At 36.7% G+C, this 22,375-nt stretch overlaps 1 protein-coding gene across 2 annotated transcripts in view; it reads left to right on the top strand.

Moving 5' to 3' along the window:
* WDHD1 (WD repeat and HMG-box DNA binding protein 1) overlaps nucleotides 1-21,279 on the top strand; it is a 53,631-nt gene extending 32,352 nt beyond the window's left edge. For both annotated transcript variants that reach the window (XM_019968954.2, XM_019968953.2), the window contains exons 13-26: nucleotides 312-496; nucleotides 3,297-3,538; nucleotides 4,972-5,109; nucleotides 6,668-6,824; nucleotides 8,213-8,327; nucleotides 9,210-9,341; nucleotides 11,371-11,588; nucleotides 11,683-11,801; nucleotides 11,985-12,041; nucleotides 14,028-14,071; nucleotides 14,499-14,669; nucleotides 15,503-15,633; nucleotides 18,266-18,404; nucleotides 20,468-21,279. In XM_019968954.2, coding sequence (XP_019824513.2) covers nucleotides 312-496; nucleotides 3,297-3,538; nucleotides 4,972-5,109; nucleotides 6,668-6,824; nucleotides 8,213-8,327; nucleotides 9,210-9,341; nucleotides 11,371-11,588; nucleotides 11,683-11,801; nucleotides 11,985-12,041; nucleotides 14,028-14,071; nucleotides 14,499-14,669; nucleotides 15,503-15,633; nucleotides 18,266-18,404; nucleotides 20,468-20,665 — 2,046 coding nt within the window. In that variant the 3' untranslated portion in view covers nucleotides 20,666-21,279. The remainder of the gene's footprint in view (nucleotides 1-311; nucleotides 497-3,296; nucleotides 3,539-4,971; nucleotides 5,110-6,667; nucleotides 6,825-8,212; nucleotides 8,328-9,209; nucleotides 9,342-11,370; nucleotides 11,589-11,682; nucleotides 11,802-11,984; nucleotides 12,042-14,027; nucleotides 14,072-14,498; nucleotides 14,670-15,502; nucleotides 15,634-18,265; nucleotides 18,405-20,467) is intronic.
* Nucleotides 21,280-22,375: the final 1,096 nt, after the last annotated feature.

The raw sequence follows: 22,375 nt of genomic DNA, 5'->3' as shown, positions 1-22,375 counted from the left end.
AGGAATTTAATGGTTCAACTGTTCAAAGGCCAATTGTAAAATATTTTTTATGAAAGTAATATACTTTAAAAATATTAAGTAAAATACCACATTTACTAATAAATAAGTATGTATGTACCTTTTCATGAGGAAAAGAATAATTAGTAATTGTTGCTCTGATGCTCAAGTATCTACTGTTACCTGAAAGTGGTTGCTTCCATAACTTAATCCCTTATACAGACTACATTATTTGTTAATTTGTAGTATTTTAGCCTGCTGATTCTAAGAACTTTAATCTTTCTCACTTGTATTTAACCTTAACATGTTTGTAGGTGTGGAACTCTATTGGAATTATTCGCTGCTATAATGATGAGCAAGACAATGCCATAGATGTGGAATTCCATGATACTTCTATACACCATGCAACACACTTATTAAACACTTTTAATTACACAGTAGCAGATCTTTCCCATGAAGCTGTTTTGTTGGCATGTGAAAGCACTGATGAACTAGCAAGGTAAATTCAAGATATTTAGGAGAACTTCATTACTGTTGAACTTTGAAATTTAGTACATAAAGTTGTAAGACAAAAAACAAAATTATACATCTTTTGTAGTATGGAATTTCAGGAAGAAACGTTTAGTACAAATACAATACACCTATAATACCTCAGAACGTATGTCTGATTTTGCCTGATTGTCCCCTTCTTTCATAATAATACACATATTAATTGTAAACAAGCAAGTTTAAGTAGTACAGAATTTTTAGAAAATGAAAATTGCCTGAAGAAGTCTTCTCTCAAATATAATTACTCTTAACAATTAACAGTTAGTCTAATTCCAGCCTTGAACAACTGCTGATCTGGGTTTTGTCACCGTAGATTAGATCTGCGACTTCTCTTTTAAAAAAGGGAGGAGGGAACACATTGAAAAATTTTTTAAGTACTATTTGTCATTTTGACTTTCTGACTTAATATACTTCAGACTTCTTAGGTATGTTAGTAGGTAGGTAGGGTAAGTAGGTAGATATGGAGACAAGAAAATTGAGATGGAAAAGCGATGGATGCAGAATCTGTATTTTTTTAAAAGAAGAAAGCATTTTATTCAGCTTTGTTATTTCAGCCAGCTTGCCCTCTCCTGTTGATTTTTTTCAGCTGATCATGGTGCTTATTATACATTTGATCCTAGATTTTACTAACTCCCAGGTTATTTGAAATTAAAATCCTTCTGACTGATACTTTAGCTCCTTGCTGCTCAATGTATGGTCCACAAACTACGGGCATGGTCACCTGGGAGCATGTTGAAAACACAGAATCACAGACCCAACTCCATACCTTCTGAGTCAGAATTTGCATTTTAACAAGATCCTCAGGTGGAAGAGTATGCATTAAAGCCTGAGAAATACCAGATTGGGTCATTTTAATATTTTAATTGGTTTCCTAATTTACACAATGTAAAATCAACTCAGTACTTGATTTTTGAATTAAATCAGTTTACTAAAATAAATCACTGTTGACTCAGTGTCTAACTCAGAATATCTTACATTATTAGAACATCTATTTCCATGTGCAGGTTTTTTTAATTGAAATATAGTTGTTTTACAATATTATGTTAGTTTCTGCTATATAGCAAAGTGATTCAGTTATATATGCATTCTTTTTTATGTTCTTCCCCATCATGGTTTATCATAGAATATTGAATGGAGTTCTGTATGCTATTCATTTGGGCCTCATTGTTCATTCAGTCCTATATATGTACTAGTTTGCATCTGCTAACCTTAGACTCGCAATCCTCCCCCACTGCTCCTCCCCCTGCAGTTCTTCCTTCCCCCTTGGCTCCATGTGCAATTTTGATTTCAGATTGTTAGGATTGTTACGATTTCCTGATTGACGATTGTTCTTTTTGTTTTCCTAGATACATTATTTCACAGTCTTAGACAATATAATCCTTTTATTTTGTTCTTAATTTTTTATTGAAGTATAGTTGATTACAATGCTGCATTAATTTCTGCTGTATAGCAGTGATTCAGTTGTACATATATATTCTTTTCCATTATAGTTTATCACTGGATATTGAATATAGTTCCCTCTGCTATACACTAGGAACTTGTTTACCCATCCTACATATACATTACTTTGCGTCTGCTAATTCTGAACTCCCAATCCTTTCCCCCTTCCCCACTTGGCAGCCACAAGTCTGCTCTCTATGTCTGTGAGTCTGTTTCTGTTTTGTAGATATGTTCATTTTTGTCAGGGCTTCTCACTCCAGTATTCTGGAGAATTCCATGGACAGAGGAGCCTGTCGGGCTACAATCCATGGAGTCACAGAGTCGGACAGGACTGAGTGACTGACCCCTCACCTCATTTCTGTCATATTTTAGATTCCACATATAAGTGATATCATATGGTATTTTGTCTTTTCTTTATTTACTTAGGTTAATTTTTTTTGGCTGTGCCCACGTGGCTTGTGGCATCTTAGTTCCTCGATCTGGGATTGAACCCACACCCTTGGCAGTGAAAGCAAGGGGTCCTAACCACTGGACTGCCAGGGAATAATTCCCATCCCCCTTTATTTTAAATTTGAATTTAAAATTACTATTCAGGAAATCAGTATTGCCTCTGATTCTAAATACTATGACATCTACATTCTGAAGCTTAGGTTTCATAACAACTTACATGTATATATAGACGCAAAAGTAAAAAGACTGGAAGCACAAATCAAATTGTTAGCAGTGGTTGGTAATCTCCCTGGTGCGATAATATTTAATTTTTTTTCTCTTTATTCTCCCATATTAAAGGTTTTGTTTTTGTCCTCAGCAATGAGAGCACTCTTGCTGATCATTTTGATGCTTCCTTTCTTTTTAAAAATATAGTCATGATTTTTATGTGTGTGTGTAACCTTGAATCATGTTCTGCTGATTTTATCCTGGGTTTTTTTCCATTTAACATGTTGTGAACATTTTCCTGTATCTTTGAATATTCTTTAATAACATGACTGTTAATAGTTTTAACATAGTACATTTTAAGGATATTTCATAATTACTTTCTTAAAGCTGTTTTGTTTATAAACGGTTGTTTTTTGTGTATATTATACAGCATATAAAGATGCCGTTATTTGTGTATAATAGAAAAATAAACTTTGATTTTGTTATTGTTTATCAAAAATAAACTATTTGATTTTATTCTATTTGTTATAATAGAAAAATAAACTATTTGACTTTGTTACTTGATTTTGAGTATCATGCTTTTTATATATATATATATATATATAATATCAAATGTGAAAGTTTGATTGTTTTTGTCTTGTTTTAATTTTTAGCAAGCTTCACTGCCTGCACCTTAGTTCTTGGGATTCAAGCAAAGAGTGGATAGTAGACATGCCTCCGAATGAAGATATTGAAGCCATATGTCTTGGTCAGGGATGGGCTGCTGCTGCCACTAGCTCCTTGCTTCTTCGCTTGTTTACCATTGGAGGTGTTCAAAAAGAGGTCTTCAGTCTCCCTGGGCCTATTGTGTCAATGGCTGGACATGGAGAACAGCTTGTCATTGTTTATCACAGAGGTAGATTTTTTTCTAGTATTTTATATTCTTTTGTATTCTTCATATTCTATCTTTAGTACCCATCATTGTGCTAAGACTGGTCTTAATAGGTTACTGATCTGGATTAATTTTATGACTCACAAGTAAAAAAATACAGTTTGAGAAACTACCCTGAGTTATTTCATTAAGACCCATGGCTTTAGTACATCTCTGTGTTCATGACCGTAAGTTAGTATCATCAACCCTACTCCCTTCTTATATCTGCAGACTTACATATCCAGTTGTCAACTTGAAATCTCTGTGTAGAGTTTTGACACACCTCAAACTTAACTTGGTCACAGTAAAGCCTCTGGGCTTTTTTTCCCCTCCGAACTTGCTCCTTCGTTTTTTGATCTTGATAAATGGCGTACTGCCAGTATTCAAGGCAGAAATGTAAGAGTTATCTTTGATTCTTCTCTTCCCTCACACCCCTAGCATCACTTCTGTCAGCAAAGTCATATCATGTCAGTGCACACAACACGTTCCACACCTCCACTAAAACCTCAGTCCAAATGAGACATCGTCTCTTAGGTGTTACGGTAACCTCTGACTAGCTTTTCATCTTCAGTTCTTACTGTTAATTTTTTAAAAACATAAATCCAGTCACTTCCCTCTTCTGCACAGATTCCTCTAATGATTTTCTGTTGCTTTAGAATAAAACTCAAACTTGTTGTCACGGGTGGCCAAGTCCTACATGAACTGACCTTTGCCTGCCTCTTCAGCCTCATCTCTTACTATGTTTTCTCTTGTCAGTGATTCTGGCCCTACTGACTTCTTTGTGTTCTTCAAAATCACCATGTTTGTTCCATTGGGCCCTTTTCATTAACTGTCCCCTATCTACTATAGTGCTCCTCCTCTTACCATTTGGATGGCCAGCTCCAACTTGCAAATCGTATCTCAGTTTAAATTTCACTTTTTCCAAGGGCCACCTTTGTCCAGTCTAAAGTAGCCACTCAGTCTGACCCTCTGTGTCACATTAGTATTTTAATCCTCAATGATGACACTTAGTATTTTCTTTCTTTTTTAAATTGGTTTTTCCTCTCCTACCTGAATATGAATTTCATGAGAACACTGACTTTGTCTTATTTACATTGTAGCCTCAGTACTTGGTACAAAGAAAGCTCTCTGTAAATACTTTTTGAGTATTTACAGTTATATTCTTGAGAATTACCACTTATAAATCTCAATTCTTGAGAATTACTACATACATTACCACTTTATGTAAAGTTCTCATTTATGTAACATACTGTTCTAATGCCTTATTGGTGCCTCAGATAAAAAGATTATCTATAAAAAGTACTGCTAATTAATCTAGGAATTTATCACAAAATAACCTAAATTCACAGAAAATAGATTAATTATTATAACTATAATTAACCATTGATACCTGACTTATATTTACATTTTCTCACTAGGTACAGGATTTGATGGGGATCAGTGCCTTGGAGTTCAACTGCTAGAGCTAGGGAAAAAGAAAAAACAAATTTTGCATGGTGATCCTCTTCCTCTTACAAGGAAATCCTATCTTGTATGGGTTGGATTTTCAGCTGAAGGCAAGATAAATTTATTTATATTAAAGATATTTTTCAAGAAGAAAATTGTTGTTCATTATTTTATTCCTAATTAATTTGTTTAAAGATAATTTGTCTGTATTTTATGTTTAAAGTACTTTATTTTAATATGTTAACAGAACTGAAAACTAGGGTTTCCAGGGAAGGTAGCTGCTGTTTTATGTACAAGATGTCTTCTTCTGATTAGAAAACTTACTAAGAGGGAAATAAATTTTTCTGAAAGTTTATTAGCTAGTAAAGAGGAGATACAAGTACCTGTTCAAATTTTGGCTTTTCTAGCAGAGTCTACGTGGAAATCAGGAATTTTCTATTGCTGCATTGTTCACTACAGTAACCACCAGCCAAATGTGGCTGCTGAGCACTTGAAAAGTGGCTAATCTGAGTTGAGATGTGCTATAACTATAAAATACTTTGCAAATTTGGAAGGCTTAGTATGGAAAAAAGGATGTAAAAAATTTCAGTAATTCTTTTACGTTGATTACATGATAAAATGATAGTATTGGATATTAGATTGAATAAAAATATTATTAAAATTGCCTTCACATTTTTCCCCCTTTTCTCATGTGGCACTAAGAAATTACAAATTATATTTGTGGCTCACATATTTCTACTGAACAGTGTCCTGTTGCAGACCCAGTAGTGGGTTATGACAGACGTTTGAAGGACACTAAGGAGTGCCTTATTTTAAGGCACCTGTCAACCCTGTCTTCTGGCTTAAATATTTCTATTCTTGGGGATTCATCATCGGAAACTCCAGTTTGTTTTTAAAAATCCAACCATTTCTGAATGTGTTTTCTATTGAGATATTAGTCACTTATGCTATAGTAATGTGACCATTAATAACTTCCATTTTTATTGGTTTGGTTTTTTCTTCCAATTACCTATCAGATCTAGACCCTGAGGAAACTGCTAGTAAGAGGGATGTGAAGTCTCAGATAAAAAAAAGGATATTTCGGAAATGTACCGTGCATTTCCTGAAATGGGGGCAGAGTAGGTGGGGAAACAGGGATGCTTACTTGTTCCCTAGGTAAGTTTAGGAAGAGAGCAGTGGGGAACTGTTGGAAATAGAACAGTGACGAGACCAGGAGAGAGGGGGAAGAAGAATACTAAAGACGCATTTCTCTATATCATCACCTTGCATCAGGTTCTGCTCATATTTCCAAGTCTCTCTCGACTAAGGAATCATCAGATTCAAGTTTTAACTTCTTTCCTGAAATTGGCTTTTTTAAAAACTGCTGTATTCCAGCAGGTGGCATAGTTTTCACTGAATTCATCAGGGTTTTTTTTTTTTCCCCCTCTTTAAGTCATATCACTTGCAGATTTTTTTTTCCTTTTTGTTCAGTTAAGTCTTACTCTGTGGTTAATGAAATGTTATGGGAAATAATCTTGGATTATTTGCCCTTTTGGTTTTTTTGGAGGGGGTGTTTGTTTTCATTTTGAATTGAAGGTTAAGTGATCGGTGTGTATTTTTGAAAAAAAGATTTATTTAACAAATACATAGCTATGATTCCAGGTGATTTGTTTTTCTGTTGGTATATAGGTACCCCATGTTATGTGGATTCAGAAGGCATTGTTCGAATGCTTAACAGAGGACTTGGTCATACATGGACTCCTGTATGTAACACAAGAGAACACTGTAAAGGAAAATCTGATCACTACTGGGTGGTTGGTATCCATGAAAATCCCCAGCAGCTGAGGTGGGCTATTAGAAAATGCTCAGTTGACTCTTTTTAAAAGTACTTTGAAATTCTTTGTATTGTGCCTATCCTGTCAACTTAGTTAATTTATTTGTTTTCCCTAGTCACTAAATTAAGAATTTCTTTATATTCACTATGAAGTTTTCAACCAATTGCTTGACTTAGAGCTTATTGAACAAAATAGAAATTAAGGGACTTCCCTGGTGGTCAGTGGTTAAGACTCGGAGCTCCCAGTGCAGGGAGCACAGGTTCAACCTTAGGTCGGGGAGCTAAGAATTGGGAGTACATACATTAAAAGAGTATTCTACGTATATAAAGCACTATGATGAATGAATATTTTTTAATTATAAATTACATAAGTACTCATCCTGATGGGCATGTATAAGTGCCTTACATATCTTGTCAGAAAAGTCCTTGCCAACTGAACTATTAACACAAGGCATAGCAGAGCAGATAGATATACATTATAACCTTTTTACAATGATAGTGCATCTTCTGCTTCACTGTCACTAATATCTAATAATAAACACTTAACCTGTATTGGACATTTCATCATCTTTTTCTCTTATATGACACTTTCTACCAATAGTTACCAAGTATTTCCAAACTGAGGAATGAAAGTGAATATGCTTTATCACCTTTTTATCTTAAGGGTAATCTGTTTTCTAATATGGATCCTGTGACAAGTATTTATGCCACAATTTCTATATTTTGAAAGTGGACATTTTGCTAAGGAAAAATCTGAAAGGAGCTGATTTCACTTAGTGATTGTTCATTTAGTAAAGCTGATGTAGGGAGGGATTTTTGTAGTAATTGAAATATGTAGAGGGATAGTTTTTTTAGTTAATCAGGCCTGAAGTAGTTTTTTGTTTGTTTATTATAATATTTATATATTTATTTCGTGGTGTCAGCTCTTAATTGTGGCACATATGATCTTCAGACTTCTTTGCATTATGCAGGATTAGTGGCAGCATGTGGGGTCTAATTCCCTGACCAGGGATTGAATCCATGCATTGGGAGCACAGAGTCTTAGCCACTGGACCGCCAGTTGTTCAGTCACTCAGTTGTGTCCAACTCTTTGCAACCCATGGACTGCAGCATGTCAGCCTTTCCTGTCTTTCACCATCTCCTGGAGCTTGCTCAAACTCATATCCATTGAGTCAGTGATGCCATCCAACCATTTCATCCTGTTGTCCCCTTCTCCTTCTCCCTTCAGTCTTTACCAGCATCAGGGTCTTTTCCAGTGAAGTCCCCTAAAGTACTTTTTTAAAAGGGAAATTTGGAATAATGTTATTCCAAGTTAACGGACTTTTGGAAAATTTATAATGTAGCAGTTTTTATGATATTTTTAAAAAGTTTTTATGGTGAGACTCTTTCTTTTCTGACAGGTGTATTCCTTGCAAAGGTTCTCGATTTCCTCCCACCCTTCCACGCCCTGCTGTAGCTGTTTTGTCCTTTAAGCTTCCTTACTGTCAGACTGCCACAGAGAAAGGACAGATGGAGGTATGCACAAATCTTATCTTGACACTCAGTTTGATGATACCTGCCTATAATACAGGCATTTAAAATTATTCTGATGACTTTTGTTCTGTATTCCTTTCTTTATAATTAAATAATAGCAGCAGCTGGGAGGGAGGAGGTCTTGTGAACCTCAGGGTACCCGGTTGCCATCTCTGCTTCCAGGGACTGTGTCTAAGAGATAAATGGGTATGACCATTAGGGCCTCACTAGGTAAGGCACTCACTGTCAGGCTTGGACAAGTTGTTAAGAGGATGTGCCTCCTTGAATTTTGTACCCTAGGCACCAGGCTTGCCTAATTTTAGTTCTAGCCCTGAGTCATTGATATCTTGGAACTGGTAATTCTAAACAAGAAACAAATCAGCTTTTACAAATCTAGTTTAACAAGTTCTCTGAGCATTAACCATGATAACTAAGAATCTTTAAAATGCTCTGCAGTTGACCCTTGAAGAACATGGGCTTGAACTGTGGGGGTCCATTTGTACATGGGTTTTTTCAATAGTAAATACTACAGTACTACATGATCCAAGGTTGGTTGAATCTGAGGATACTGAACCTCTGATTATGGAGCAACAGCATATAAGGAGGGCTGACTATAAATTACTTGGAGATTTTCAATTACACAGAGGGTAGGTGCTTCTGCCTGCTACATTGTTCAAGAGTCACTGTATTCCACCCCCTGTTTTCAAGTACAGAAGATAAAGTCAAACCATAGTATTACATTACAATTTGAATTGCAAAGTAAGCTGTAGAAAGGAATGTTTCAGAAAATATTTTATTCAGAAACTGCTGTCATATGATAAATATTTAACTCTTGCCTGATAGTCAGCTGATAGTTGACCCTAAGCAGTTGTTCCACTTTTGCAGGAACAGTATTGGCGTTCAGTTATATTTCACAACCACCTTGATTATTTAGCAAAAAATGGTTATGAATATGAAGAGAGCGCTAAAAATCAAGCAACAAAAGAACAACAGGAACTTTTACTGAAAATGCTTGCGGTGAGTAAAATAAATACAGTGGGGAAAATGTTTTCTCTAGGTTGAATATGTTAATGGTATATGAATTAGCAGTTTTCACAACCTACAATTCTTAAGCTGTATCTGGTGGTATTGGTATTTTTCTCCCTTAAAAATACCAGTTTCCCAGTTGATGTTGCAGTTAAAATATTAAAGATACTACCTCAGAACACAGGAAGAAATGAACTGTTTTGGTGCTGACTCCGTTTTTATTTTTGCCCACTGGTCTGTACTGTAACAGGCCCTGTAGGTAATTTGGATGCTTGTTCATAAAGTTTGAGAAGTGGCTCCAGCTCCTGCTCTTATCATATGCAATGGATAAAGTTTGAGTGTAGACTTTTAGATCTCCAAGGCTGAATGAGCGGTCTTAAGAATTTTGATCAGGCTTTTAGAAAGCCTGTCTTTTGTTATCCTCTTAGGCAGCTGTGTGTAGTAAAAGTTTGTAGCCAGTGACCAGGTTTGATACCCTGGATATTTAAGTTCATTTATCTTTAAAGATAAAAGAACTTTTTGAAAGATAAAGTTCTTAAGTTTGTATTCTCGTTGTAGGTTGGTTTATGAGGAGGAATATAATGTAATTTTTTCTCTGCTCTTCTTGTACTAGACTATAAACCCCTTGAGGGCCATGACCATGTCTCGTTCTCTGCCATTTACCAGGCACTGACAGTGTCTAATACACAGTAGACCTCAGTATTTCCTCAGAGAGTAAATGGCCCAGACTTTTCGTTTCATTTTAAGGTTGAGAAAAAGAGTTCTGAGGGAAAAGTGATATCTAAGTCCATAGAACTGATTGTAACTTCAGTCTCCAAAAGGTGGTGGTATTCACCATGTCACCTCAATGTAACACTGCCTTGAGTTTAGTATTAAAGAAATTTAATTAGTTTACTGTAGAGAAAGTTTTGTTCCATTTACAAAGTCCCATTTGTATACCAACATGAACTAGTAACCTTTTTATTTCCTACAACACAGGTAAGGAAACCTGTTTGAGTTATTCATGCTTTAGTCCTAGAGGAGCTTTTACCCTGGAGTACAGTGTTCCTCAGCAGGGTGGTCATAGCACTCTGTTAGTTCTTTAGTATTCCTGTCCCCTGGCAAATGCCCATAGTTCCACCTAGTTACTAGGAAACTATACTACTTTCATTTCCAAATGCCTCCTGAGGCAGCGTACCATCCAGACTGAGAGGTACTATTTATAGATAAGTGATTCTGGAAAACTTGAGAAGGATGTGCAAGTAAATATCTAAAGCGTCTGCTGATGAATCAGATTTGACATGTTAAGTAACAAGATAATACTTCCATGAGTTGTGAGACTTTTAGTTGTCTTCAAAGTACTCATTTTCCTCATGTTGTAAATACTTCAGTTGCCTTACTTTGAGTTGTTAAAATTCATACCAGAAGAAAGTCCATGTTCTGTGAGAGATGATAAATGAGTATTCTTCATTTTATATTGCAAGTATAAAAAATATAGCAAGAAAAAGGAGGTTGCTTGCTAATTTAGAAATTGTATAACTGTTTCTAGTAGTTAGAGATCATGGACAATCATACTTAGAAAACTAATGGGTAAATCTACTCGCCCACCCAAATTCACTTGGTAGCTTTTGTGTGCCACTTCTGGACAAAGTAATAACAAACAAATCATTTACAATCTATTCTTTCTTTCAATTTGCTACCCTGTTTGGTGACTGCAGGTGGTGGAATGGGTGGGAAACCATTTTTTAATTTTAAATAAATCCCTTACTCTTCTTGCAATTTATAATTTGAAATGTTATGTCATATTTCATTATTGAGTGTAAAAGTCACTTACGAAAAAATGCTGCCAATTAAACTGACTCACCATCAATTGTAAGATGCTTTCAACTTCAAGAGATACTAAAATGTGTAAAAATGTACATCTTAAAATCAGAGATACAGTCTCAAGAAAACTGTTTGTTCTACCAGGAGTATCTTTCTTTTATTTTTCAAAAAGTTTTACATAACATAATTTATCCCCTCCCATCCTTTTTTCCTTTAGCTTTCCTGTAAACTGGAGCGGGAATTTCGTTGTGTGGAACTTGCTGGTCTAATGACTCAAAATGCTGTGAATTTAGCCATTAAGTATGCTTCTCGTTCTCGGAGATTAATACTGGCCCAAAGACTTGGTGAACTGGCTGTAGAGAAGGCAGCAGAATTGGCAGCCACCCAAGCTGAGGAAGAGGAAGAAGAAGATTTCAGGAAAAAGTTGAATGTTGGGTAAGAAATACTCAAGTTGTTTGAGTTTTACTATCCTGCAATATTGACCTGGTCTTTTCATTGCTCTTTATTGAATAATATTACTCTTTTTTAGTTATAGTAATACTTCTACAGAGTGGAGTCAGCCAAGGCTCAGAAATCAAGTTGAAGAAGATACGGAGGATAATGGAGAAGCTGATAATACAGAAGAAAATACAGAAATACACAAACATGGTAAAATACATTTTAAAGGCAGTTTAAAGATGAGAAGTGTCATTTGTGTGACTTCCTTCATTTTACTTGGCTGAGGGAAATTGAATACCCATACATTTTCAAGGTGTCTTTTTGTCTGACTGTTGATTACAGAAGATTCCTTTATATTCCCATTTACACTGTATTGTTTTAATTATTCTATAGGACAGAACCCATTTTTCAAAAGTGCAGATTCCTCTGATATGCCAGCTCTTAAGTCAGGTAAGACATTTTTGATTTTGTAAATATGAAGGAAATTTTGAAGTAATCCTTAAAGTGCTACATCTACTCAAATACCCCTTACTCTTCAGGGCCTATTTTGTTGTAGTTGTTATTTTCAATCAGAAGTGTTAGTGAAACTGTGTTTATTTAACAGATACTTACTAAATGCCTATTGTGTGTCAGGTATTTGACTAGAGGGAAGATACAGAAGTGAAGTGGATGTGCATATTTGATCCCTGCATAAACCTTATACCAGTTGGCTTTTAAAAGTATATACATACATTATTCTGATTTTGAAAATATACTTCTACATGTGTACAGATTATTAAAAGAGCATATAACAGATGACTGTAATCTAGTCAGTGGGGGGGGGATAGTTGGGACCCCAAGGAGCGCCTCGTGGAATGTTTAAAGCGGAGATCTCAAGGAGGAATGAGGCAGCCAGGCAAAGGTAGATGGGAGCAGAAGAGAATCATGTGGGCTTAAGGGACAGCATGTATGAACTTTGAAGAGTGGTTCACAGAGGACAGAGAGCAAAGAGAAATCGGTGCTGGATGGTTTTGGAGCGGTGAACAGGAACCAAACCATGCAGATCCATGTAGGCCATGGTAAGGACTTTGACCTTTATTTTGGGGTTGCCGGGAGGCTGTTGCAGGTTTTAATCAGGAGCATATATGGCACACTGTGCAGAGGAGGGTTGTGTATAAGGAGGCTACTGATGTAGTCCCAAGTGAGATTGATAGTGACCTAGAGTGGGGTGGTGGTAATTGTTGAAGAAAGGGAGGAATTGAAGAGACATTTCTGAAAGTAATGTAGAGGGTATGGAAGTTCAGGGTGTGGAGAATGGCTGTCAGTTTCTGGCTTGAGTACTTGAGTGAGTGATGGTGCCATTTACTGAGTCAGGAGTAGGGAAATGTATCTTTAGATAGGAGGATGATGAAATTACTATGGGCTGTTTGGGTCAAGAGCTCGGGAAAGTAGTATCTCTGGGATGCAGATATAGAAGTTAAGATTGTTGATGTGAGTATAACAGTTTAAACCACAGGTATGTGTAAGTGAGCACTGGGGAGGATCAAAGTGAGGAGAAAGTGAGCTTAGGCTTAGGGAATCCCCAACATTTATACATCAGGTAGAGGAAGAGGAGGAGGAACCATCAAAAGAAAATGAGAACAGAGAGGAAGGAGGTAAGCCAGGGAATGCATTATCTCAGAAGTCAGTGGGGAGATACTCTCAAAAAGAAAGGAACCCTTGGCTGTGTGGAATGTTGTTGAGAGGTCAAATAAGGTGTTGGCTGGAAAAGGTCCACCAGTTTGGGCTACATAGAGTTTATTGAGTTCTTAGAAAGAATAGATCCTGCAGGATGGTAGGGCTGGAAGCCATGTTTTGGTTGGAGGAGCATATGAATAGTGAGGGAATGGGAATAGCTGTGTAGACAGCTCTTGAGAAATTTGACTGCTTAGGAGATGTGAGACAGAATTATATGAGGGGTGAGGGTTGTGTGTGGCAGAGAATGTGTTTTCTATTTGTTTCTTTAAGTTAGGAAACTTAAGAAGCCAATGAAGAAGGAAAAGTCAAAGATGATGCATGTAGCCATTAATTCAGTTTCTTGAAAAGCAGGAATGGGAATTTCTTGAAAAGCAGTTTCTTGAAAAGCAGGGGTGGAATCTAGAGCACTTGTAGAGGAATTAACAATTAGCTAAAATAAGGCACCATTCTTCCTTGGTAATGTGAGAAAAGAGTAGATCTCTACATACTGTATTTGTGTAAATATATTGCATAGTGGCAACTTGGAATAGCTCTCATCATCTAATAGCTTTTATTTTGTCTTAACAGTAGGACAGAGGTCACATATAGTTATTAATAGTTTTAAAGTTGCAAAGTACAGTATTTTCATATAATACAGATTAAAATATTCATCATTATTGTAGAAGTCAAAAGTCTTCTCAGTTTTACGACTATTAAGTGAGGGTTTCTTTCTTATGAAAGGTGCAGTTACCTCTAGCAGCCAAGGACGAATAAACCCCTTCAAGGTAAACTCTTTCCAGTGATGTTTTCTATTACTTAAATACATTTCCATACAGAGAGAGATTTCCAAACTACCAGATGACCCTCCCCAGACTTAGAGGCATTAAAGACTGCAGCAGATTAAATTTTAAAATATTTAAGTAAGTAAATATTTTAAAATAAAAATGAAAGCAGCACTAGTTCATACTTGGACCGAGAATTTTATTTTCTACTTATCTTCTAAGAACCTACAGTTTTGAAAGGTACTCCCTATTTTTCTTGGGGATGTGGTATTTGGGAATATGTGCATCAGTCTGGATTATACCAAATGTATTCAGTTCTAAAGGTTAGACTACAATATAAACCTAATAGAAATTTAAAGGAAAAACAAATCTCTTGGGTTTTTTTCCTTCTTTAAGCTTTATGAAATGCTAATACTAGTTTGCTCTTTAGGTATCGGGCAATTCCAAAGAGCCAGCCATTTCAGTGAGTTCAGGACGTTCAACTAATATTTTAGACACTATGAACAAATCATCTAAGAAATCTACTGCACTTAATCGAGCTACAGATAATGAAAAGTCTCCAGTTATAAAGCCCTTGATTCCAAAGCCAAAACCTAAGCAGGTATGATTTCAGCTGCCTTCATCTACAGTAAACAGCTCGTGGTCTCTTTGTCTTACTTTAGTTTTGTTCACTTTTTCAGGTATGAGACAGGAGGCTCTGGTTGTTCATAACTGATAGTGTAGTAAGATCAGTGGTTCTCAATTCTAATTTTGCTTTGAAATCACTTTTTTAAAATATTAATACTTTAAATCATATTATACAGCTGCCAGATATTTAAGAAAGTATTAAAAATGCTCCCAATTAAACCAAGCCAGTGATTTTTGAAAGAGATGTGTATTAGCATTTGTTTAGAAGAGACTCAGAGAGCCCCAGTCATTCCTGCCTCCTGGTCCTCATGACCTTGTGCAGCCCCTCCCCTCAAGTGTGATGGGATTACCCAGTAACTGTGACAATGTGATGAGATGTCCCTTCCATGATTGTATTACTATTAATGTATAGACCCAGGCCAGGGACTCAGGCATGTGTCTATATTTTTTTCATTTCCTAGACAGTTCTGATGCCTGTCCCTGTTTAATGACAGCTAGCTTAGTAGCTGGCCCTAATCTTTCCTGTTCTGTATTCTGAGTTTTCCTCCCAGATTTTCTCCTGGTTTTGATAATTTTATCCCAGATTTGTCATCAGTAAAATAGGTAAACTAATTTGAGGTATAGTTTTTTGGAAGTTTTGTATGCATGTGTATAAATATTTACTTTCAACAGAAAACCTTAGGACTTACATGTTAGTGTAAGAATTCTAAATAATAATAGATATTTTTCCACATTTTTCCAAATTTGCTCATAACATACAGAGTCATGCTAGATTTTGTTGCAGTATTCACATGTTTTTTTTCACAGGCATCTGCAGCATCCTTTTTCCAGAAAAGAACTTCCCAAGCTGACAGGACTGAGGAAGTAAAAGAAGAAAATCCTAAAAATTCATCATCTGAAACCCCAGCTGTGTGTCCTCAAAACACTGAAAACCAAAGGTCAGTACATAGAAAAATTTAGTATTCTCAAGATGCAATATTCCAATAAAAGGCACATAGAAGTAGCCATACAAAATTATGTGGCCCTGTTATTCATTAATATAAATAATACATTGGCACAGGTAGTGGGCATTCTGAAATCATGTAATTTTAGGGAAGCCACAAATATTGATTAGTATCTATTTACATTACTTATTAAAGTATGCTTTGATAAACTATCTGTGTTTTAAATTATGGACACATTTTACTGGGATACTATATTTTTTAATTAGTTCATTTTTTGTTTTTAAATAATATAGTTATATGGGAGAAACACAGTCAAAAGATACAAAAAGATGTGTGGTGAAGAGTAAATCTTTTTCCTATCCACTCAGTTCCCTGTGCACAAATACTCACTGCACAAATTTCTTCTATAGCCTTCTAGAATTATTCTATGCATTTTTTTTAGTTTACAAAAATGATAGTATGTACATTGTTCTGTGCCTTATTTTTTTCACTTAAGAGCAGGTTTTGCAGATCATTCCTTATTACTACATGAAGAGTTTCTTTAATCTTTTTACATTCATTGAATGGCTGTACCATAATTTATTTAGTTCTCTGAAAGTGGACAGAAAGTCATTGCTGGTTTTTTGCTGGTACAAATAGTAGTACAATTAATAACTTTATATGAATATTATATACATATAGCTGTAAGATCGGAGAAGGCAATGGCACCCCACTCCAGTACTCTTGCCTGGAAAATCCCATGGACGTGGAGCCTGGTAGGCTGCAGTCCATGGGGTCGCTAAGAGTCAGGCACGACTGAGCGACTTCACTTTCACTTTTCATTTTCATACATTGGAGAAGGAAATGGTAACCCACTCCAGTACTCTTGCCTGGAGAATCCCAGGGACGGAAGAGCCTGGTGGGCTGCCTTCTATGGAGTTGCACAGAGTCAGACACAACTGAAGCAACTTAGCAGCAGCAGCAGCAGCCGCTGTAAGGTGGATTCCTGTATGGTTCAAGCTAATGTACACTTACAATTTTGAAAGATAGTGCAAAATTGCTCTGCATGGATGTTTGTATCATTTTATACACCCCCAGCAATACGAGAGTCCCTGTTTGTCCACCAACTCATTATGTTACCAAATTTATTGATCTCTTGTATGCTAGATTTATTTGAAATACGTCAGCTATACTGAAAAAGTCACTATTTCAGTTTTTAAAATTTATTTATTTTTGGCTGCATTGGGTCTTTGTTGTGGTGCACAGGCTTCTCATTGCAATGGCTTCTCTTGTTGCAGTGGGCTCTAGAGCGTGTGGGCTTTAGCGGTTGCAGTGTGTGGGTGGGCTCACTAGTTGCAGTTGTCTGGCAGCATGTGGAATCTTCCCTGAGCAGGGACTGAATCTGAATCCCCTGTATTGATAGGAGGATTCTTAACCACTGGACCACCAGAAAAGTCTCACCATTTCATTTCTGAGTTTATGAATTTCATGTAACTGTATCTCATGTTCAATTGCTCAGTCATGTCCAACTCTTTGCAACCCCATGGACTGCAGCACGCCAGGCCTCCCTCTCCATCGCCAACTCCCAGAGTTTACTCAAACTCATGTCCGTTGAGTCGGTGATGCCATCAACCATCTCCTCCTCTGTCGTCCCCTTCTCTTGCCTTCAATCTTTCTCAGCATCAGGGTCTTTTCAAATGAGTCAGTTCTTCGCATCAGGTGGCCAAAGCCTTGGAGCTTCAGCTTCAGCATCAGTCCTTCCAATGAATATTCAGGGCTGATTTCCTTTAAGATTGACTGGTTGGATCTCCTTGCAGTCCAAGGGACTCTCAAGAGTCTTCTCCAACACCACAGTTCAAAAGCATCAATTCTTCGGTGCTCAGCTTTCTTTATAGTCCAACTCTCACATCTCGTGTTAACCAATTTAATTTGACAGGGTAGCTGTAGTTTTTTTTTTTTTTTTTTTTGTCCTGAATTTAATTTAGCTATTAAACAGTGAAATTTTTATTTAAGAAGATTAAATTTTTTATACTTTCAACAACCTATACAGAAGAAAAGTGATCAGTAAATGTTAAAATATTTGTGTTAAATCTTCAAGTGTGACCTAAAAAACAGTTTGTGTCAGAACTGAAATCTAGTAACATTGACGTGTATGCTGTGTCCATGCTTTACATAATGGTAGAAGAACTGACCTAGGCTCCCAGGTCAGCTGTGCTAGCAGGAGAAAGGAGCTTGAGAGAAATCATGAAGATTTCAGATAGCTGGTTTAGGGAATGGAGAAAGGCTACCAAGAATTCATGGAAGGGTTTTATTGGACTAGAGGGGCTAAGGAAGATTGGAGACCTTGAGCCTGTCAATATTCATTAAAGAGTGCTTGGAAAATATAAATGTGCTTGGAAAATATAAATGTGAATAATCCCTTTGAATTGATCTTACAAAGAATTTCTTTCAACTCATTATTCCTGCAGTCTCTAGGCAGTTTTAAGTAATATGTAATTATGAATATTAACAAGTGTAATTAATTGTGTCTGTCTTACATTATATATAGGTATGCAAAGACTAATGGTTAATTACTAACCTGAAAAATCATAAAGCACTCCAGAACTATCTTAAGTATAAAACTTTTTTTGCATAATTGCTATTTTAGGCCTAAGACCGGGTTCCAGATGTGGCTGGAAGAAAACAGAAGTAATATTTTGTCTGACAATCCTGACTTTTCAGATGAAGCAGACATAATAAAAGAAGGAATGGTTCGATTTAAAGTACTGTCATCTGAAGAAAGGAAGGTAAGAATAATTGTACTGAGATTGAGACTTTAGTGAATTCCTGGCTTTTAAAAATTCTTATAGAAAATGCTTTTTTTCTGTGTTTTAAAACTGAATACACTCAAACTCTTGGTGGAGAGGAGATGCAACAAACGAAATGTCAGTTTTGACATCTGCTGCTGCTGCTAAGTCACTTCAGTCGTGTCCGACTCTGTGTGACCCCATAGACGGCAGCCCACCAGGCTCCCCCGTCCCTGGGATTGTCCAGGCAAGAACACTGGAGTGGGTTGCCATTTCCTTCTCCAATGCATGAAAGTGAAAAGTCAAAGTGAAGTCGCTCAGTCGTGTCCGACTCTTAGCGACCCCATGGACTACAGCCCACCAGGCTCCTCCATCCATGGGATTTTCCAGGCAAGAGTACTGGAGTGGGGTGCCATCGCCTTCTCCATTTGACATCTAGATCTATATAATAATTATTTAGTGTTGATGGTTAATTTTTTGGCAGATATACTACCTACATCTGTATAAGTTTCTGCATATTGTAAGTTAGGGGAATAGCCCAAGAAAAAGTACATTGCTTTTAAGTCAGAATCAAATAAAATTAGTAAGTACAACTGGAATTAATTCACATTTTTGGACAACTGCTTTAGAGCCCTTGTAAGCAGAATTTCTTAAAATACTATTTACTTCCACATTGAATACTAAATAAGAATACTGCTTTGTGAGGAAACAATCGGTGTTCTGTTCTAGCCTTTCATGTGGAAATTAGGACAGGTGACTTGTACCTGTTGCTTCTTAGGTCATTCTCTGCCATGTAGAAAAAGGCTAGGAGCAGCTTTCTTTTACAAGGGGAAGGAATGTGTATGTTGTATCAAATCTCAGACTTACCTTCCCCAGGGATGACAAGGGTACAGCAATGGGTACCTTGTGACATAGATACTTACCTTGATAAACTGGTTTTACAAAATAAAGGTATTGCAAAATGAGGAAACTAGAAACTAGTCTAACCACCTCTAACCTTCTTTAGAATCTCATTAGCATCTTTGTGTGTCTCGTTTTTTGTGAGCATTTATAAAAGGATAAAAATTCTAAAGTATTAAATAAAATGGCATCTGAATGAATAAGACCATAAGCTGAAACTGTCAGCTTATGCAGGAAAAGAGGAAGAGACATGGCAAAACTTGTGGTCATGTTTTTGAATACTTAAAATGTAATCATCATTTTTAGTGTAAACCTTAATCCAGTCTGTTAACGTGAAAAATTCTACAGGTCACATGTACCCTTTTCAACAATAATGACTGGGAAGGAAAATAAAGTAGGAGGAGGAGGAACTGTTAGAGATTAAAAGAGGTTTAAGAAATAAATGGAGTGAGTGAACCCTGTTAGGTTCTCGCTTACTGAATAGAAACCAATCCCAAAAGAACATATACCATATGTAATATTTGTGATATGACAAAGTGATGGGGGTGAAGATCAGAGTACTGATTGCCAGGGGATGGAGCCTGGGAGAGGAATAGGGCAGGGCAGCATGAGGGATACTTGTGCTTGTGGAACTGTTCTATATCCTGAATGTGGTGGTAAATACACAGCCTACGGTAGAATTACACACACACACACACACACACACACACACAAATGAGTTGGAATAAAAAGAGGGTTTTATCGATGTCAATATCCTAGCTGTAATAGTACGGTATAGTTTTGCAAGATGCAACCGTCGAGGGAAACAGGGGAGTAAAGGGGACACAGGGGCTTTCTGTATTATTTCCTATAACTGCATGGAATCTCTAATACAACTGAATCTCTACTAATCTCAAAATAAAAGGTTTCTTTTTTAAACAGTACCTGTAGTTATAATGGTTAATGGTAAATATGGTTAAATACAAGCAGAGTTTAGATTGAAATACTATAGTTAGAATGTAAATTTTTTAATGTGCCCTGCAATTAAATAATAAGCAATTTATTTTTCAAAAAAATGAGAACCCTTAATGATTAGCTTCGCAATTCAAGTGCTAATTATGCTGCTTTACTGCATAATGTTTCCTGTAAAATGTAATCTTTTCTCTTCGAATATTTTTACAAAGGCATGGGCTGCCAAGGCCAAAGGAGGAACTGCAAGTGATGGAGCTGAAGAAAAGAAGCGAAAACGTGTGGTCGATGAAAGTCAGGAAACTGAAAACCAGGAAGAAAAAATGAAGAATTTGAATTTACCTAAAAAGCAAAAACCTTTAGATCTTTCTACGAATCAGAAACTGTCAGCTTTTGCTTTTAAGCAGGAATAGAGTAAGGAGGTAAATTTAGAACTTAGGAAAGTAATGGATCTTTGGTGAATCTAGACCTTTAAAAAAATCTGTAGGAAGCTCTTTAAGTATTTTTGAAAGAGTTTAAAGATTGCTGTTTGTCTTTATAAGATAATCCAGTAATTATATTGGTGCAGGTAGCGGGGCATCTGTAAAAACTATCGTCTCTGCAGACTGCTCTGCCCCCAAATGGAGGGCCATTCAGAAGCATGACCATGGCCACTGACTGGAGGCCACTGTCATGTCCCATTGCAGGCTGGATTGATTTTGTTTCTTACCTTCAAAATCATCAAAGCCAAGGTCTTAAAACCTCTGAGCATTGAAGCCCCTTCTAGAGTGTTCCTTGTTTGGTAAATATCACATATTGGGAAGTACTACAAAAGTCCTCTTCCAAAGTGTGTTACTATAGACTGCTCTTATGTCTATACTGGACCCAGGGGACCATATTTTTTTTCATATGGGCCCTAAACATGTAAATAATTTTGTAGATGAGACCTTTGTTTTGGAAATTTCTTCATATATTACTTTTATTTGTTTGTATTGCCTGTTTTTTTTTTTTTTTTAATAAAACTTACATTTTCATGTTTAGTTTAATATGGTCTTCACATTGTATTTCCATGAAATGGAAGTGTTTCTAGAAAATATATTTTATGTTTATTACCATAATTTTCACTACCCCCATCTTGTTTCTATTGTTGTTCAGTCACTAAGTCATGTCCGACTCTGCAACGCCATGGACTGTAGCCTACCAGGTTCCTCCATCCATGGGATTTTCCAGGCAAGAATATTGGAGTGGGTTGCCATTTCCTTCTCCAGGAGATCTTCCCCACCCAAGGGTTGAACCTTGGTCTCCCGCGTTATAGGCACACACTTTACTGTCTGAGCCACTAGGGAAGCTCATTTGTAACAGTGTTACAAACCTCCATCCATAGTACTTCAGGCACTCTGTTTACCAAATCGAATCCCTTGAATCTGTTCATCACCTCCACTGTATAAATCATAACGGATTTGATTTAGGTCATACCTGAATAGCCTAATGGGTTTCCCTATTTTTTTTAATTTGAGCCTGAATTTTGCAGTGAGGCACTCAGGATCTGAGCCATAGTCAGCTCCAGGTCTTGTTGTTGCTGACTGTGTAGAGCTTCTCCATCTTTGGCTGCACAGAATATGAAAGAAAGTGAAAGTGTTGGTCGCTCAGTCATGTCTGACTTTTTGCGACCCCATGGACTGTATAGCCCACCAAGCTTCTCTGTCCATGGAATTCTCCAGGCCTGAGTGAGTTGCCATTTCCTTCTCTAGGGGATCTTGCTGACCCAGGGAATTAGCCCAGGTCTCCCACATTGCAAACAGATTCTTTACCATCTGAGCCACCTAATTTCAGTATTGACCATCTAGTGATATCTGTGTAGAGTCGACTCTTGGGTTGTTGGAAAAGAGTGTTTGCTATGACCAGCGTGTTCTCTTGACAAAACTCTGTTAGCCTTTGCTGTGCTTCATTTTGTATTCCAAGGCCAAACTTGCATGTTACTCCGGGTATCTCTTGATTTCCTACTTTTGCATTCCTCTCCCCTATGATGAAAAGGACATATATTTTTGGTGTTAGTTCTAGAAGGTCTTGTAGGTTTTCATACAACTGGTCAACTTCAGCTTCTTTGGACACCTTCTAACCTGGGGAGCTTATCTTCTGGTGTC

The sequence above is a fragment of the Bos indicus genome, chromosome 10 (genome assembly GCF_029378745.1).
Source record: "Bos indicus isolate NIAB-ARS_2022 breed Sahiwal x Tharparkar chromosome 10, NIAB-ARS_B.indTharparkar_mat_pri_1.0, whole genome shotgun sequence".
NCBI lineage: Eukaryota > Metazoa > Chordata > Mammalia > Artiodactyla > Bovidae > Bos > Bos indicus.
Note: the sequence above shows the minus strand (reverse complement) of the source record. Positions and strands in the feature narration are given on the sequence as shown.